General features: G+C 45.0%; 1 protein-coding gene across 3 annotated transcripts in view; it reads left to right on the top strand.

Annotated features, from left to right (window-relative positions):
• LOC115174881 (mitogen-activated protein kinase kinase kinase 5-like) overlaps positions 1-15,298 on the top strand; it is a 65,660-nt gene extending 50,362 nt beyond the window's left edge. For 2 of the 3 annotated variants that reach the window (XM_029733873.1, XM_029733874.1), the window contains exons 19-30: positions 210-367; positions 8,668-8,845; positions 9,012-9,032; positions 9,234-9,411; positions 9,805-9,973; positions 10,156-10,347; positions 11,196-11,301; positions 11,697-11,940; positions 12,260-12,372; positions 12,581-12,693; positions 12,999-13,075; positions 13,194-15,298. In XM_029733873.1, coding sequence (XP_029589733.1) covers positions 210-367; positions 8,668-8,845; positions 9,012-9,032; positions 9,234-9,411; positions 9,805-9,973; positions 10,156-10,347; positions 11,196-11,301; positions 11,697-11,940; positions 12,260-12,372; positions 12,581-12,693; positions 12,999-13,075; positions 13,194-13,254 — 1,610 coding nt within the window. In that variant the 3' untranslated portion in view covers positions 13,255-15,298. Of the gene's footprint in view, positions 1-209; positions 368-8,667; positions 8,846-9,011; positions 9,033-9,233; positions 9,412-9,804; positions 9,974-10,155; positions 10,348-11,195; positions 11,302-11,696; positions 11,941-12,259; positions 12,373-12,580; positions 12,741-12,998; positions 13,076-13,193 lie in introns of all 3 variants that reach the window. The other variant, XR_003871878.1, reaches the window with a different exon arrangement.
• Positions 15,299-15,477: the final 179 nt, after the last annotated feature.

A 15,477-nucleotide genomic window follows, 5' to 3' on the forward strand; every position in this document is an offset into this window, starting at 1 on the left:
TCTTACTTATTGTGTTCCTATTTTTTCTTATCTCTTGTGTGTTTTTTTTTAATTATTGCATTGTCATTGATTATTGCATTAAAACTTGAACTTGAAAACCTGATTTGCTTGTATCAGCACTGATATGCACATTTTAAAATGCAACTTGTAACTAGTAGCTATGATATTTGTATAATTTCCTGTCTGTTTGGTGTGTTGTTGTTTTGCAGGGACACTACAGTACATGGCCCCTGAGATCATAGATAAAGGCCCTCGAGGCTACGGCAAGCCTGCGGACATCTGGTCTCTTGGCTGCACCATCATTGAGATGGCCACTGGGAAACCACCCTTCTACGAGCTGGGCGAACCACAGGCCGCCATGTTCAAGGTCAGAGTTCAGAGGTCAACTAAAATTCAGTTCATGGACCTTAGTTCACTTTCCATTGGTGAATGGTGTTTTTGTCTGGCTGGCTTAAAATGTAGTTGTCACGCCCTGACCATAGAGAGCCTTTTTTATTCTCTATTTTGGTTAGGTCGGGGTGTGACTAGGGGGGGTGTTCCTATCTAGGTTGTCTAGTTCTATGTTGGCCTGGTATGGTTCCCAATCAGAGGCAGCTGTTTATCGTTGTCTCTGATTGGGGATCATATTTAGGCAGCCATTTCCCCACTGGTTTTTGTGGGATCTTGTTTATGTGGAGTTTCCATGTTAGCACTCCATTGCGTCCGGTACGTCCTGTGCCTCCTCCTCGTACTCGCCCTGAAGTACGTGTCCCCAGTCCGGTACGTTCTGTGCCTGTTCCACCCCACTCACCCTGATGTACGCCTCCACAGCCCAGTACGTCCTGTGCTAGCTCCCCGCACTCACCGTGCGAAGTGTGTCATCTGTCCGGGACAAGTTGTGCTGGCTCTACGCACCAGACCTCCAGTACGCCTCCACAGCCCGGTACGTCCTGTGCCTGCTCCTCACACTCGCCCTGAAGAGCGTGTCACCAGTCCGGTGCAACCTGTACTGGCCCCACGCATCAGGCCTCCAGTGCGCCTCCCCAGTCCAGAGCTTCCGGCGACTGTCCCCAGTCCGGAGCCTCCGGCGACGGTCCGCAGTCCGGAGCCTCCGGCGACGGTCGCCAGTCCAGAGCCTTCCTCTGCCCCGGTGCCCAGTCCAGGCACGGCGTCCAGTCCCGCTCCAAGGCCGGAGCCTTCCTCTGCGCTGGTGCCCAATCCAGGCACAGCGGCCAACTCAGCTCCATGGCCGGAGCCTTCCCCTGCGCTGATGCCCAGTCCAAGCACGGCGTCCAGTCCAGCTCCATGGCAGGAGCCTTCCTCTGCGCCGGTGCTCAGTCCAGGCATGGCGTCCAGTTCCGCTTCAAGGCCGGAGCCTTCTTCTGTGTCGGGGCCCAGTCCGGGCACGGCGTCCAGTCCAGCTCCAAGGCCGGAGCCTTCCTCTGCGCCGATGCCCAGTCCAAGCACGGCGTCCAGTCCAGCTCCATGGCAGGAGCCTTCCTCTGCACCGGTGCTCAGTCCAGGCATGGCGTCCAGTTCCGCTCCAAGGCCGGAGCCTTCCTCTGTGTCGGGGCCCAGTCCGGGCACGGCGTCCAGTCCAGCTCCAAGGCCGGAGCCTTCCTCTGCGCCGATGCCCAGTCCAGGCACGGCGGCCAACTCAGCTCCATGGCCAGGGCCCTTCTCTGCGCCGATGCCCAGTCCGGGCACGGCGTTCTACCCGGCTCCATGGCCGGACCCGTGGTCTGGACTGGGGCAAAGATCCGCACCGGATCTTGCACCGACACTAGTTACCCCCCCTACCCTCCCCAGCTGGTTTCAGGTTTCGCGGCCAGAGTCCACACCTTTTGGGAGGGGGGGGGGGGTACTGTCACGCCCTGACCATAGAGAGCCTTTTTTATTCTCTATTTTGGTTAGGTCGGGGTGTGACTGGGGGGGTGTTCCTATCTATGTTGTCTAGTTCTATGTTGGCCTGGTATGGTTCCCAATCGGAGGCAGCTGTTTATCGTTGTCTCTAATTGGGGGTCATATTTAGGCAGCCATTTCCCCACTGGTTTTTGTGGGATCTTGTTTATGTGGAGTTGCCTGTGAGCACTCCATAGCTTCATGTGTTCGTTGCTCTTTACTGTTTTTGTGAGATTCATTTAATAAAGATGTGGAACTCTACGTATGCTGCGCATTGGTCTGAGTATGATTACAACGACGACCGTGACAGTAGTAGTATCTCTATCAAAATGATGGCTTTGAATGATGAGTTCACCCTCATTCTGTTGTTCATTGTGATGTATGGTTCTGCTGACTTATTTCTCTCCGTAGTGATGTCAGATACAGAAATAGATCAAATAAAATCACATTGTATTGGTCGCGTACACATATTTGCAGATGTTATCGCAGGTGCAGCGAAATGCTTATGTTTTTAGCTCTAACAGTGCAGTAATACCTAGCAATACAAAACAATACACACAAATCCCCAAAATATTAATGAAAAAATAAAAAAATATCAGAACGAGCAATATCAGAGTCCGTAATATAGATATACAGTGTGTATATATGTGTGTGTGTAGTTCGAAGTTCGAATCCCCGAGCTGACAAGGTACAAATCTGTCGTTCTGCCCCTGAACAAGGCAGTTAACCCACTGTTCCTAGGCTGTCATTGAAAATAAGAATTTGTTCTTAACTGACTTGTCTAGTTAAATAAAGGTAAAATAAATAAAAAATATACAGTTGAAGTCTGAAGTTTACATACACTTGGAGTCATTAAAACTTGTTTTTCAACCACTCCATAAATTTCTTGTTAACAAACTATAGTTTTGGCAAGTTGGTTAGGACATCTACTTTGTGCATGACACAAGTAATTTTTTCAACAATTGTTTACAGACAGATTATTTCACTTATAATTCACTGTATCATAATTCCAGTGGGTCAGAAGTTTACATACACTAAGTTGACTGTGCCTTTAAACAGCTTGGAAAATTCCAGAAAATTATGTCATGGCTTTAGAAGCTTCTGATAGGCTAATTGACATAATTTGAGTCAATTGGAGGTGTACCTGTGGATGTACTTCAAGGCCTACCTTCAAACTCAGTGCCTCTTTGCTTGACGTCATGGGAAAATCAAAATAAATCCTCAGAAAATAAATTGTAAACCTCCACAAGTCTGGTCCATCCTTGGGAGCAATTTCCAAACGCCTGAAGGTACCACGTTCATCTGTACAAACAATAGTATGCAAGTATAAACACCATGGGACCACGCATCCGCCATACCGCTCAGGAAGGAGACGCGTTCTGTCTCCTAAAGATTAACGTACTTTGGTGCGAAAGTGCAAATCAATCCCAGAACAACAGCAAAGGACCTTGTGAAGATGCTGGAGGAAACGGGTACAAAAGTATCTATATCCACAGTAAAACGAGTCCTATATCGACATAACCTGAAAGGCCGCTCAGCAAGGAAGAAGCCACTTCTCCAAAACCACCATAAAAAAGCCAGACTACGGTTTGCAACTGCCCATGGGGACAAAGATCGTACTTTTTGGAAAAATGTCCTCTGGTCTGATGAAACAAAAATGAAACTGTTTGGCCATAATGACCATCCCCAAACGGGAGGTTTGCAAGCCGAAGAACACCATCCCAACCGTGAAGAACGGGGGTGGCAGCATCATGTTGCGGGGGTGCTTTGCTGCAGGAGGGACTGGTGCACTTCACAAAATAGATGGCATCGTGAGGAAGGAAATTTATGTGGATATATTGAAGCAACATCTCAAGACATCAGTCAGGAAGTTAAAGCTTGGTCGCAAATGGGTCTTCCAAATGGACAATGACCCCAAGCATACTTCCAAAGTTGTGGCAAAAAAAAGGACAACAAAGTCAAGGTATTGGAGTAGCCATCACAAAGCCCTGACCTCAATCCTATAGAAAATGTGTGGGCAGAACTGAAAAAGCATGTGCGAGCAAGGAGGCCTACAAACCTGACTCAGTTACACCAGCTCTGTCAGGAGGAATGGGCCAAAATTCACCCAACTTATTGTGGGAAGCTTGTGGAAGGCTACCCAAAATGTTTGACGCAAGTTAAACAATTTAAAGGCAATGCTACCAAATACTAATTGAGTGTATGTAAACTTCTGACCCACTGGGAATGTGATGAAAGAAATAAAAGCAGAAATAAATCATTCTCTCAACTATTATTCTGACATTTCACATTCATAAATAAAGTGGTGATCCTAACTGACTTAAGACAGGGAATTTTTACTAGGATTAAATGTCAGGAATTGTAAAAAAAACTGAGTTGAAATGTATTTGGCTAAGGTGTATGTAAACTTCCGACTTCAACTGTATATACACAGTGTGTGTGTGTGTGTATGTGTGTATATATATATATGTATGTGTGTACTGTGTATATATACACTACATCAACAAAAGTATGTGGACACCTGCTCATCGGACATCTCATTCCAACATCATGGGCATTAATATGAAGTTGGGCCCCCCTTTGCTGCTATAACAGCCTCCACTTTTCTGGGAAGGCTTTCCACTAGAATTTGGAACATTGCTGTGGGGACTTGCTTCCATTCAGCCACAAGAGCATTAGTGAGGTCGGGCACTGATGTTGGGCAATTAGGCCTGGTTCGCCTCAGCGTTTCAATTCATCCTAAAGGTGTTTGATGGGGTTTCTTCCACACTGATCTCGACAAACCATTAATGTATGGACCTCGCTTTGTGCACGAGGGCGTTGTCATGCTGAAACAGGAAAGTTGGAAGCACAGAATCATCTAGAATGTCATTGTATGCTGTAGGGTTAAGATTTCCCTTCACTGGAACTAAGGGGCCTAGCCCAAACCATGAAAAATAGCCCCAGACCATTATTCCTCCTCCACCAAACTTTACAGTTGGCACTATGCATTGGAGCAGGTAGCAATCTCCTGGCATCCACCAAATCCAGATTCACCCGTCGGGACTGCCAGATGGTGTAGCATGATTCATTGTGCTTTTCTTTCAAAAACAAGGACATTTCTAAGTGTCCCCAAACTTTTGAATGGTGGTGTACATAGGGCAGCAGTCTCTAAGATGTAGGGTAAAGTACCAGGTGGTAGCTGGCTAGTAACAGTGACTAAGGTTCAGGGCAGGGTACAGTCTGATGGCCTGGAGATGAACAATGTTTTTCAGTCTCTCCGTCCCAGTTTTGATGCACCTGTCCTGTCTCCGCCTTCTAGATGGTTGCGGGGTGAACGGGCCGTGGCTCGGATGACTGAGGTCATTGATGATCTTCTTGGCCTTCCTGTGACACCAGTTGCTGTAGATGTCATGGAGGGCAGGCAGTGTGCCCCCGGTGAGCGTTAGGCTGTCTGCATCACCCTCTGGAGAGCCCTGCGGATGTGGATGGTGCAATTTCCGTACCAGGCGGTGATACAGCCCGACACAATGCTCTCAAAGGTGCATCTGTAGAAGTTTGTGAGTGTCTTAGGGACCAAGCCAAATTTCTTCAGCCTCCTTCGATTGAAGAGGCGCTGTTGCGCTTTCTTCACCACACTGTCTGTGTGAAGGGACCATTTCAGGTCGTCAGTGATGTGCATGCTGAGGAAGTTGGCGGCCCTGTGGATGGGGGTGTGCTCTCTCTGCTGTCTCCTGAAGTCCACGATCAGCTCCTTCATTTTGTTGATGTTGAGGGAGAGGTTATTTTCCTGGCACCACTCCACCAGGGCTCTTACCTCCTCCCTGTAGGCTGTCTTGTCGTTGTTGGTAATCAGGCCTACCACTGTTGTGTCATCAGCCATCTTGATGATTGAGTTTGAGAATGCATGGCCACGCAGTTCTGGGTGAATAGGGAGTACAGGAGGGGCTGAGTACGCACCCCCATGTTGAGGATCAGAGTGACGGAGGTGTTGTTGCCTACCTTCACCACCTGTGGTTGGCCCGTCAGGAAGTCCAGTACCCAGTAGCACAGGGCGGGGTTTAGACCCAGGGCCCCAAGCTTAATGATTAGCTTGGATAGCACTATGGTGTTGAAGGCTGAGCTGTAGTCGATTAACAGCATTCTTACCTCTTGTCCAGGTGGGATAGGGCAGTGTGATGGTGATTGCGTCGTCCTTGGATCTGTTGGGGCGGTATGCAAAGTGTAGTGTGCCTAGGGTGTTGGATAAATTGGATGTGACATGATCCTTAACTACCCTCTCAAAACACTTCATTATGACAGAATGATACGGGCGATAGTCATCTAGTTCAGTTACCTTCACTTTCTTGGGTACAGGAACAATGGTGGACATATTGATGCAAGTGGGGACAACAGATTGGGATAGGGAGAGATTGAATATGTCCTTAGACATTCCAGCCAGCTGGTCTGCACCAGCTCTGAGGACACGGCTTGGAATGCCATCTGGGCCGCCAGCCTTGCAAGGGTAAACACACTTAAATGTCTTACTCACATCGGCCACAGAGAACAAGAGCTCACAGTCCTCATGAACGGCAGTGGCCCATGTCTCCAGCTCAGTGTTTTCCTCGAAGCGGGCGAAGAAGGTGTTCGCGACTTGGCTGGCTTTCCCTTTATAATCCTTGATTGTCTGGAGTCCCTGCCACATACATCTTGTGTCTGAGCCATTGAATTGCGACTCCATGTACTGTCATTTTGCCTCATTGATTGCCTTACGGAGGTCAGAGCTGGTCTGTCTGTACTCGTCCATGTTCCCAGTCACCTTGCCGTGGTTAAATAGTGGTTCCCAATTTCATGCTGCCATCTATCCACGGTTTTTGGTTTGGATAAGTTCTAATCGTCACAGTGGGAACAACATCCTTTATGTACTTCCTGATTAACTCAGTCACCTAGTCAGTGTATACGTCAATACTATTATCAGAGGGGACCCGGAACATTTCCCATTCCGTTGGATCAAAACAATCTTGAAGCATAGATACCGATTGGTCAGACCAACATTGAACAGTCCTTACCACGGGTACTTCCTGTTTAAGGGAGGGAGGGCCTTTTAGCCATCCCGGAAGGGAGAGTAGCAATGATCCAGAGTGTTTGATGCCCAAGTAGCACAGAAGTGTTGATCAAATTTCAGTAGCGTTTTCCTCAGATTTCCTTTATTAAAGTCCCCAGCTACAATAAATGCGGCCTCAGGATATGCAGTTTCCAGTTTTCACAAAGTCCAGTGTAGTTCATTGAGAGCCGTCGCAATGTCGGCTTAGGGGGGAATATACACAGCAGTGATCATGACAGATGGCTGTCCTTACACGCCTCCAGGCACATTCCTCCGTGGTTGAATCACCAGGACAGTACTATCTCAAACATAGCATGCTGTCAGCACTGTGTTTGTAAGGGAAAAAAGCTCAACTTTTTGTGGTTATTAGCTAAAAACACAAGTGTGATTGGATTACATACTTATCCAACCGTGAGATTAGACCTAGTACCTGGAGATAGACTGTGTAATACAGTCTATCCTTTGTGTTGTTTTAAGTCTCTGTTCCGCTGATGAGCCCTCCTCAAGCTTTTTCCACTTGTGGAAATTTCAAGTGTTTCCCTCATCAGCAATATTACATAGACTGGACATATGTAGTCCATTAAACACTAGAGCTAGTGATTCAACTGGGTGGTCTGCGGAGTGTGATGGAGATCATGTTGAATGCAGGACAGAATGACAGAAATGTCCATGAATTACAGTAGTAAATTGCTGTGGATTTTGCAGTGCTTTTAAACCACTGTTTTGTAGCAGGTTGTATAGATCTCTAATGCAACACATGTAGCCATCTTTTAGAAGACTTTCATCAGCTATTCTGTCTGTCTCATCCTGTGTGACTTAAAATGAAGATTCATCACTGGTCAATGCTTTTATTATGCAATGGCTTGTTGTACAATACTGTTGTACAGACGAGAATGCATTTGGCAACAATCCTGGGTTTCTGGGTTTCATCTTGGCTGCAGCTGCAGGTTAGGCCCTTAGATCTAACATGGCTGGGTTTCATCTTGGCTGCAGCTGCAGGTTAGGCCCTTAGATCTAACATGGCTGAGTTTCATCTTGGCTGCAGCTGCAGGTTAGGCCCTTAGCTATAACATGGCTGGGTTTCATATTGGCTGCAGCTGCAGGTTAGGCCCTTAGATCTAACATGGCTGGGTTTCATCTTGGCTGCAGCTGCAGGTTAGGCCCTTAGATCTAACATGGCTGGGTTTCATCTTGGCTGCAGCTGCAGGTTAGGCCCTTAGATCTAACATGGCTGGGTTTCATCTTGGCTGCAGCTGCATGCTAGGCCCTTAGCTCTAACATGGCTGGGTTTCATCTTGGCTGCAGCTGCAGGTTAGGCCCTTAGCTCTAACATGGCTGGGTTTCATCTTGGCTGCAGCTGCAGGTTAGGCCCTTAGATCTAACATGGCTGGGTTTCATCTTGGCTGAAGCTGCAGGTTAGGCCCTTAGCTATAACATGGCTGGGTTTCATCTTGGCTGAAGCTGCAGGTTAGGCCCTTAGCTCTAACATGGCTGGGTTTCATCTTGGCTGAAGCTGCAGGTTAGGCCCTTAGCTCTAACATGGCTGGGTTTCATCTTGGCTGAAGCTGCAGGTTAGGCCCTTAGCTCTAACATGGCTGGGTTTCATATTGGCTGCAGCTGCAGGTTAGGCCCTTAGATCTAACATGGCTGGGTTTCATCTTGGCTGCAGCTGCAGGTTAGGCCCTTAGATCTAACATTACTGTGCTGTTTTATCTTGGCTACAGGTTGGCATGTTCAAGATCCATCCTGAGATCCCAGATTCCATGTCAATGGAGGCCAAGGCCTTTATCCTACGCTGCTTTGAACCCGACCCCGACCAGAGGGCCACCGCCCTGCACCTGCTCACTGATGAGTTCCTCACCGTCACCAGCCGCAAGAAGAGGGGCAAGAGCGGCTTTACAGGTAGCTAGGACAATGCTTCACCGGTTAATCAGTGAAGTAGTTAGTAGAATATAGATATATCTGAGTAGAAAGACAATTGCTATTAGATACTTTATATTTTAGATATTTTATTGTTGTTTCTGCACAATTCATATCATGGAATAAAAAAATCTGTTTTTCTCCTCAGCTCTGACACCAGGAGGTTCAGGTGAGTTAATTTGAGCGCCTTTCTGTGCTGCTTCCTCTTTAGAGTACACTGAGTCTGAGCCTAATGACATTAGGCTAAACCAATTGTCATGTTGACTACCCTACTCTGAGATGATTCATTCACAGAAGTAGTACTGTAATGTAAAAGAACCAGAAAGCTCTGGTTTTCTTTGTGTAACAGTGGTGTCTCTGTGCCCTCAAGAGTACCTGCGCAGCATCTCTCTGCCAGTGCCTGTGGTGGTGGAAGACACCAGCAGCAGCAGCGAGTACGGCTCCGTCTCCCCTGAGAACGACCTCAACACCAACCCCTTCAGCTTCAAGCCCAGCACCAAGTGTTACAGTGATCGGGATGTCAAAGCAACCCGCTCCCTGTTCCTCAGGTAACACAACATACAGTCAGCACCATATGTATTTGTGAAGCTAACATTTTCACTCCAGCATTTTGTGTTTGAGATCAGAAAAACACACTAACACTGCACCTCTGCCATCTCAATTCATCTGACAAAAAGCAATGCCAAAAAAGCTAAATCTGGAGGAAAGAGATAAACGCTGACTCTTTGTATATTATCTGGAAATAATGGACAATGTAGGTACCTTGTACATCTATGGAGTACATTAGTTCCAGATACTGTACAGAGAGGAGTCATTTATCCCATTTATACCACGATGCCAAAGAATGTCATGGAATATTTGGAACTTTGTTGTTCTCCTGTATAAATATATATTTTTTTTAAACCTGAGGTCTCTTTAATCTAACCTGTGTTCCCCACCAGTATCCCAGTGGAGAACTTTGAGGACCACAGTGCTCCTCCGTCTCCTGATGAGAAGGACTCTGGCTTCTTCATGCTGAGGAAGGACAGCGAGAGGAGGGCCACTCTGCACTGCATCCTCACTGAGGACAGAGACAAGGTGGTGTCCAACCTCGTGGAGGCTCTCAAACAGGTCAGTAAGCATCTAGTCAATGACCATAGTAGTTGGCAAGACAGCACAAACAGATCTGGGACCAGCCTAGATGAGGGGCTTTCTCAGGGTAAAACAAACCCCTTATCATGTGTACTCCTTTCTTCACCTTCACCCTCCTCTCATCACCCCTCTCTCCATCCTCCTCTCCCCTGTTTGTGCAGGGTTCTGAGACATCGGACACTAAGTTGAGACATCAGCATATCTCCACCCTGGTGGTCAGTCTGGGGGACTTTGTGCGCATGGCAGACAGGAAGATCATAGCCAACACCCTCTCCCAGCTCAAACTAGAGCTAGACTTTGACAGCACGGCCATTAGCCAACTCCAAGTGGTGCTATTTGGGTTCCAGGACGCAGTAAGTGCCCTTTCTTCACCTATTAGTAGGTCTCTCTATAAGCATTACATGGCCTATGATAATTAAGATATCCCATTGTCTATTTGTCCACTGTGAATGGGTTGGAATTGAAATTGTCCTTGTATAGACCAAAGGCTCTGGAGACATTGAAGTATGATTCAAGGGGGTTTCCGTAAACTGTTCACAGCTGAATTATGTCACCATGCTGCCATTGTTTAAACAAACAGCTCAGACAATTGACTGTGAAACACTTTTGACCTTTAAGAAAGGGTAATAGAAGGGAAATGTGTCAGCTTAAAACACATCATTTAAAGAGGCTGATTCTGTCCCCTGCCTCACAAATACAATTATGCAAATGAAATGACACTAGCCTGTAGCTGCCTGTGGGAGGCAGAGGTTGTTTCTGCCTCAGTCAATACTGAGCTCTGATTCCCCCTAGTGGATACATATGAAACCAGCTCTGGTCTATAGGGTACATTGTCTGCGAAAGATTACTATCAATTCACGATACAAACTTGTTTTTCACACTTGGATTTTCCAGAATGCATGGCTTTTTATAAATGGCTGTCTCTCTTTTTTTCTGGGAAATACTGTTTCCATAGACTCATTATATAGGGGGATATCTCAGATATCTGCAACCACCACACGCAATGTAAACAGACACCCGCTGGAGCCAAGCCTGTTTTCCTTTCCACGAATGTGTGGATACTGGTAGATGTGGATGCATACATGTCCGTAGTACATGTGTAGCTGTTTATTAATGGATTCTGTCCCTCTGTCTGTCTGCCTGTCCCTCTGTCTGTCTGCCTGTCCCTCTGCCTGTCTGTGATTGACCAATGCGTCGCCAGGTAAACAAAGTACTACGAAACCACAACATCAAGCCCCACTGGATGTTCGCCCTGGACAATATCATCCGTAAAGCGGTGCAGACTGCCATCACCATCCTGGTGCCAGGTAATAGCTGTGCCTCCAGCCGCAGAGTTTTAAATGCCGTTTTATGCCCCCTACGGCCCAGGACACTGGTTGCCAGCTAAACATAAGAGTATGACTTTGAACAGAGCCCCAATCTAATCATAACATCGATGTGTAACCTTGGATACAGAAATGCACTAGATACTATGTATATGGGGCATTTAACAAGAATATGTGTCTACCAGTCATTATAACAATTGCATTTAAAGATTATTGTAGTCATAGAGTGATCTTTATTGAGGCTTGTGATGTTGCTGTCTTAATGTTTCATGTTACCTCTTTCAAGGTGCAGTTTAGCTGTTGGATATGAACTATTTGTCATGATATTGCTAGTATTGCTGTAAAGGTGTAATGATGTATCACGTGTCCTTGCCCAGAGCTAAGGCCCCACTTCAGCCTGGCCTCGGAGGATGACCCGGCCGACCAGGATAATGTTGACGATGACGTGGAGCCTGAGGATAACTCCGTCCATCAGTGCAGAGCCCCTCCCAACGCTGCCCATGACAACACGGTCGCCACCTCCGGTGTGAGCACGCTCAGTTCCACCGTCTCACACAGATCCCATAATGCCCAGTGCTCCGTCACCATGGAACTCGGCAGGATGAAGCTGGAAACCAACAGGTGGGCCATCTTGCTGTCGTAACAATGATAATGACTGTCAGACACACAACCAGATTTATTCCAACAAGTCATGAACAACCTTTGCTACTAACTCCACATCTGTGACCAGTCAGTAGTAGATATTGCCTATAGCTTCACATTGTTTCCTCACCAATGTAAATGATGTTATGTAGAAGGGCCCCAACACAGGGGCCTAAACACAAATATGTTTATTTTCATCATGGCGCCTGCAGTAGCCGTGTTTAGTAGTATTGTGTTTCCTCATTGAATGACCCTGTGTCTCCCCCTCCCCTCCTTTCACCCTGCTGTGTCGCCCCAGGCTGATGGAGCAGCTGCTGGCAAGGGAGAGAGAGTACCAGGCTGTCCTCCAGCATGTCCTGGATGAGAGGGAACAGGAGATCAAACTTCTGAGGATCCTCTCAGAACCCATCGGTGAGCACGTCCCAACATACACTAGTACACACCTTTATCTGAGCGCACAAGAGCATTAAAAAGACTGCTTTTTAAATGCCTAATGGAAATATTTGTACAACACAAACACCAGGAAACAGACAATGCATATGATTTGATATGTCTACTATGATTAGTTATATGGTGAATATATGGTAGATGTTAATAGTTGTACTTATGTGTGTGACAGATATGCCTACATCATCTGTGAGCCAGAAGAGCCGGTCCACTGTGAGCCATGGGGACCCAGAGCTGATCAAGTGGCTGAGACTCCATGGGGCTGACGATGACTCCATGGACAGGGTAGGTCCTGAGGAAGCCCAGCCCCCGGCCACGTCTGTTTTAAATGGGTACATTATGTAAACAAACTCATGTCCATGTAATCCTATCCCCCTATACTGCAGTAAACAGTTTGCAGTGTTGTAAAGCTGTTAAAACTAATGGCCTGTGTGTACCTGGAGGCTATTCATTGATTGTTAGTACGCTTTATGCATACTGTATGTGTAAAACCTTTATAACAGATACACAGTTGAGCACCATCTATTGGCCTAGCTTAATCTCTTTCAGGTACCAATGATTTTACCCATGATCCATCTTCCATTTTGTAGATTTTGACCGAGGATTACACTTTGGATGACCTTCTCCAGTATGTGATGAGAGACGACCTGAAGAGTTTGGGATTAAGGTACACAACATACAGTATTCTCTCCTACACTGTCAAATATCCAGCCATGTCAAATACCTGATTGAAACACTGTAATATCTCAAGTCCGTCTTCATCTTTCTCTTGTTTTCCTCCTCAGAGGTGGGATGCTGTGTAAGCTATGGAAGGCCATTACAGACTACAGACAGAAACCAGTGTGAGGAGCCCTCGTGTGGAGTTAGCTACCTCCACAGTACAGGACCTTTAGCACAAAAACAACAACTCAGTATTCTCCTCAACACTCACCACTGCACTTAAATCTCAGTATTTATCAGACCAAGACTCAGTCCTGATGGGGGGACAGTTCCAGTGTAGTTTATCATGAATTGACACATGAGTTGTTTTTTGGAAATTACTATTTTCAAAAAGGGGTTAAGTGCCACTGGTTTTATAATGTTCAACAGTTATGACACCGGCGCCAAGATTTACAGGGCAAACAGTGAAACATATCTGAGAATTTAACCTTTAAATGTTATTTGGTTGTAGAATTTTCTCCTTACTATCATGAGATTGACCATTTTCTAAAACAAGCCTGAGAGACAAAATACAACGTTAACTGATGTGTTTGAGCTGCTGTACATTATCTTGATAAACAACATTGCTATTGCTAGTGGCTTCTTATCACTATTAAATTTAAATGTGTTTTATGAATATGCCCTGCTCTCATTGCCATCACTGCATGCCTGCCCTTTTGTACTTGTTTGTTTAACTGGCATTGAAGGCTTTGAAACATCATGGCTCTTGACTTCATTTGTTCAAGTAATTTTTTTACGTCATTTACATATGTTAGGTATATTTTGTGTTATTTTTTGGGTCAATTATGTAAATATATAGCACATTTTATTGACAGTAAATTACTATTTTCAGTGACACAATTTAGAAATGGCTAGATGTCCTATCAAATATGTAACGCAAATTTGTGTTGGAGGGTTCACAGCAAAGCTGTTATAAGCCTTCTCACTTAAACCCTCATATCCTCCGCCCCGTTTGACCTAGAGACTTTAAACTTTGTAAGTAGGCGTCTTTCCTCATGCTGAACAAATTTGCTTCAAGGACCCATAAGGTGTGTCAGGATAGATTTTCCTCCATCTTTGAAACTTATAAAATGAATTTTTGTTGAAATGTGTCAGTTTTGTTTCATATTCATGATAGATTGATGACATTATTTGTGCAAAAACATATTATTGTGTAAACAAAAATGTGTCTTAACTTAACTGTGAAATAAAGGGTAAACTGAAATAATGCTTAGGAACACAAATAATGTGTCATGGTTCTAGTAGCCTAATATTAAATACATATTCAGTTCTTCTTAATCCTGCAGATATATCTCTATCATAGGGAGATGCATAAAACCAAAACTGACTGAATGTGAAATATCATCCGTGACATCAATGCTAAGGGATTGGTAAAAAGATAGCTGAGTTATTGATAAATCAGGAAATCCGATTTTACGTGTCCATTTAAACAACTGTAAATCCACTCCACAGTGGCCTATCAACTTGAAACTTGTCATCACTATCATGGACATCCCTAACATGAGCCACAGTGAATTTGGTATTGATATTTCAAAAAACAATGAAACTATTAACAACTCATTCTTTGCATATGTAATGCTAATGCTCAAATTTACCTTCCCCTCATGAACCATATGTCAGATTAACTCCAGATGTTGTATTTAGACTCATGGTTGCACATAAAGGATAGATCGTTCCTACATGACAGAGTGCTTGCTTTGTTACCCAACCGATCTTGTCCTTTTTGTCATCCTGTGAACCCTATCCATTGCTGCTTGCAGCCATATTTTCTAGATTTTATTGATACTGGCAATGGAACAAAATGATGATGTAGGAGGACCCAATTAATATTTTACTCTGTAAAATGTATGGAGTTTTATTTAGCCTGCTTTCATTTGTAGCCTATATATTATCTTTAAAAATGCAAATGCTTTAAATCAAATGTATATGTTTGAATGAAAATCATAACTGAAAATCATAACTGAAAACCCATTTTCATATTGTTATACCACCAACCTGTTCGTTTTTTATTTCAAATATTTCTGTCAGAAATACACGTTTTGTTCAAAGGTTTCCGTTTTGTTTCATATTCATGATAGATTTATTACATTATTTGTGCAATAACATATTGTTGTGTAACACAAAAATGTGTCTTAATGTAAATGTGAAATAAATAAAGTGTCAGCTGAAATAATGAACTGAATACCAATAATGTGCTACGGTTTCAAAATATTCACAGGTCTAATAGCCAAATAATAATATAAATATCTTGCAGACATATCTCTATCATAGGAAGTTGCATAAAACCAAAACTGACAGGTGTGCAGAGACTGAACACCGTGACGTTAATTCTTTCTTTAGTCCTCCAAT

The sequence above is a fragment of the Salmo trutta genome, chromosome 35, assembly GCF_901001165.1.
Source record: "Salmo trutta chromosome 35, fSalTru1.1, whole genome shotgun sequence".
NCBI classification, from domain to species: Eukaryota; Metazoa; Chordata; class Actinopteri; order Salmoniformes; family Salmonidae; genus Salmo; species Salmo trutta.